At 43.9% G+C, this 1922-nt stretch overlaps 1 protein-coding gene across 1 annotated transcript; it reads left to right on the forward strand.

Moving 5' to 3' along the window:
• Positions 1 to 574: 574 nt before the first annotated feature.
• LOC110727248 lies at positions 575 to 1378 on the forward strand. The gene has a single exon (XM_021906815.1). The coding sequence runs from the start codon at positions 575 to 577 to the stop codon at positions 1376 to 1378; it is 804 nt and encodes a 267-aa protein (XP_021762507.1).
• The last annotated feature ends 544 nt before the right edge of the window (positions 1379 to 1922 follow it).

Consider the following 1922-nt stretch of genomic DNA (forward strand, 5'->3'; position numbering starts at 1 on the left):
GCATATCACTGGAAGTCGAACATGTCTGCTTGAAGACAAACTCTCAACTCGTTGCAAATCAGATCTGAGGCAAGTACGAGGCGAAAGAGCCCTCAATGATTGCTTACCTCATAAAAAATCAAAATGACAATTGCGAAGCTAAGAACTTTTGAAGTCGAGCTGATCCCAAGGTGTTAGAACGCACAAGCCGATGCACTCTCCAAAGTTGCAAGTTCAACTCTAACCGAGCTGAACCGATTTGTTTATGTGGAGATGCGACGAGAAAGAAGTCTTGATGAAGCACCTGAAATCTGCTGCATCACACCAGAGCTGAGCTGGATGGACCCCATTTTAGCTTACAAACTTCGAGGAGAAATTCCCGAGGACATAAATTTAGCCTCCAAGTTGAAGAGAATCAGCTCAAGATTCATCGTCTTTAGAGGAGAGCTACTGAAAAAATCATTCTCAGCCCCACTGCTGACATGTGTGGGACCAACAGATGCTGACTATATCCTTCGAGAAATTCACCTCGGTATCTCTAGAACCATAGCTGAGGAAGAACTTTGGCCTAGAAGGCATTAAGGGCGGGATACTAATGGCCTACCATGATCCTGGATGCAAAGGAGCTAGTAAAAAAATGCAAAAAATGCAAAAAATTTGCACCAGTTATTCATCAGCCAGCCCAAGACTTCCAACCGATCCTGAATCCTTTTCCATTTGCTCAATGGGGACTAGATATCTTGGGGCCATTTCTCGATGCTCCATACTAGAAAGATGGCTGATAGTCGGCATTGACTATTTTGGCAAATGGATCGAGGCCGAGGCAGCTTCGAACATCATCGCGCAAACTTTGCAGAATATCATCACTCGCTTCGGAATCCTGAAGGTGTTCGTCTTTGATCATGGAAGGCAATTTGATAATCTGTCGCTAAGGCAATACACTGATCAGTTCGGCACAAAGCTGGCTTATTCTGTGGTCTGCCATCCGCTGAGCAACGGTCAAGCCGAATCAGCAAACAAGCAGATTCTCAATGATCTCAAGAAAAGGGTGGAGGATCAAAAGTCCAAGTGGATAGAGGAACTCCCAGTTACCCTCTGGTCACTTCGGACAACTAAAATAGAGGCTACGGGACATTCACCATTTGAATTAGTATATGGATCTGAAGCCGTGCTTCTAGTGGAAATAGGCACTGAAAGTCTGCGAGTACACCACTTCTCAGTCAAAGAAAATGAACATCTTCTTAAAGAATCCCTCGATTTTCAAGACGAAGTCAGAGATTTGGCCCGAGACATAATGGCTGCATACAAGCAAAGAATCACCAAGTTCCATAACCGAAGGGTTAATGCAAGACCACTCAAAATTGGGGACTTGGTTCTTCGAAATGTTGTAGCTGTATAAAAAGGTCGCATTCATGGGAAACTCTCGGCCACTTGGGAAGGACCCTATGAAGTTTACGATGAGCTTCAGCCCAGAACCTATCGACTTCTCCAGTTGGATGGAACCAAGCTGAAGAACCGCTGGAATGCTGATGTACTGAAAAAATTCCATGTATGAGCCCTACGGGGAGAACAATCTATGTAAGTGAATCTTTTGAAATTAATGAAAGGCCTTTGAGCCAGCATTATGATCAATTTCACAAGTTTCTACTTTTCGTTTTTATGTTTTTCAAAGGATTTCTTTCAGCACTGTCCCAAGTATAGCCCAATAGTGGCATTGTACTTCGGATTGCCTTAAAACTCGCCAAACTAGGAACAATGATTTTGCAGCCGAAGTATAGCAAGCTAAAGGCACAATACTTTGGATAAATTAGTTCCTTGGGGCAAAGGGGTCGTGGACAAATCTGAAGCATAGCCAACCACGGGCATTGTGCTTCCGAAGAGTCATATCCAAAGCATAGCCAACCGCTGGCATTATGCTTTCGATAGTCATTCCCCCGAAAAAT

This window comes from Chenopodium quinoa, unplaced genomic scaffold, assembly GCF_001683475.1.
Source record: "Chenopodium quinoa cultivar QQ74 unplaced genomic scaffold, ASM168347v1, whole genome shotgun sequence".
NCBI classification, from domain to species: Eukaryota; Viridiplantae; Streptophyta; class Magnoliopsida; order Caryophyllales; family Amaranthaceae; genus Chenopodium; species Chenopodium quinoa.

What these genes read in the sequence shown, in the direction of transcription:
- LOC110727248 (XM_021906815.1), top strand. Translation starts at nt 575, where the DNA reads ATGGCCTACCATGATCCTGGATGCAAAGGAGCTAGTAAAAAAATGCAA.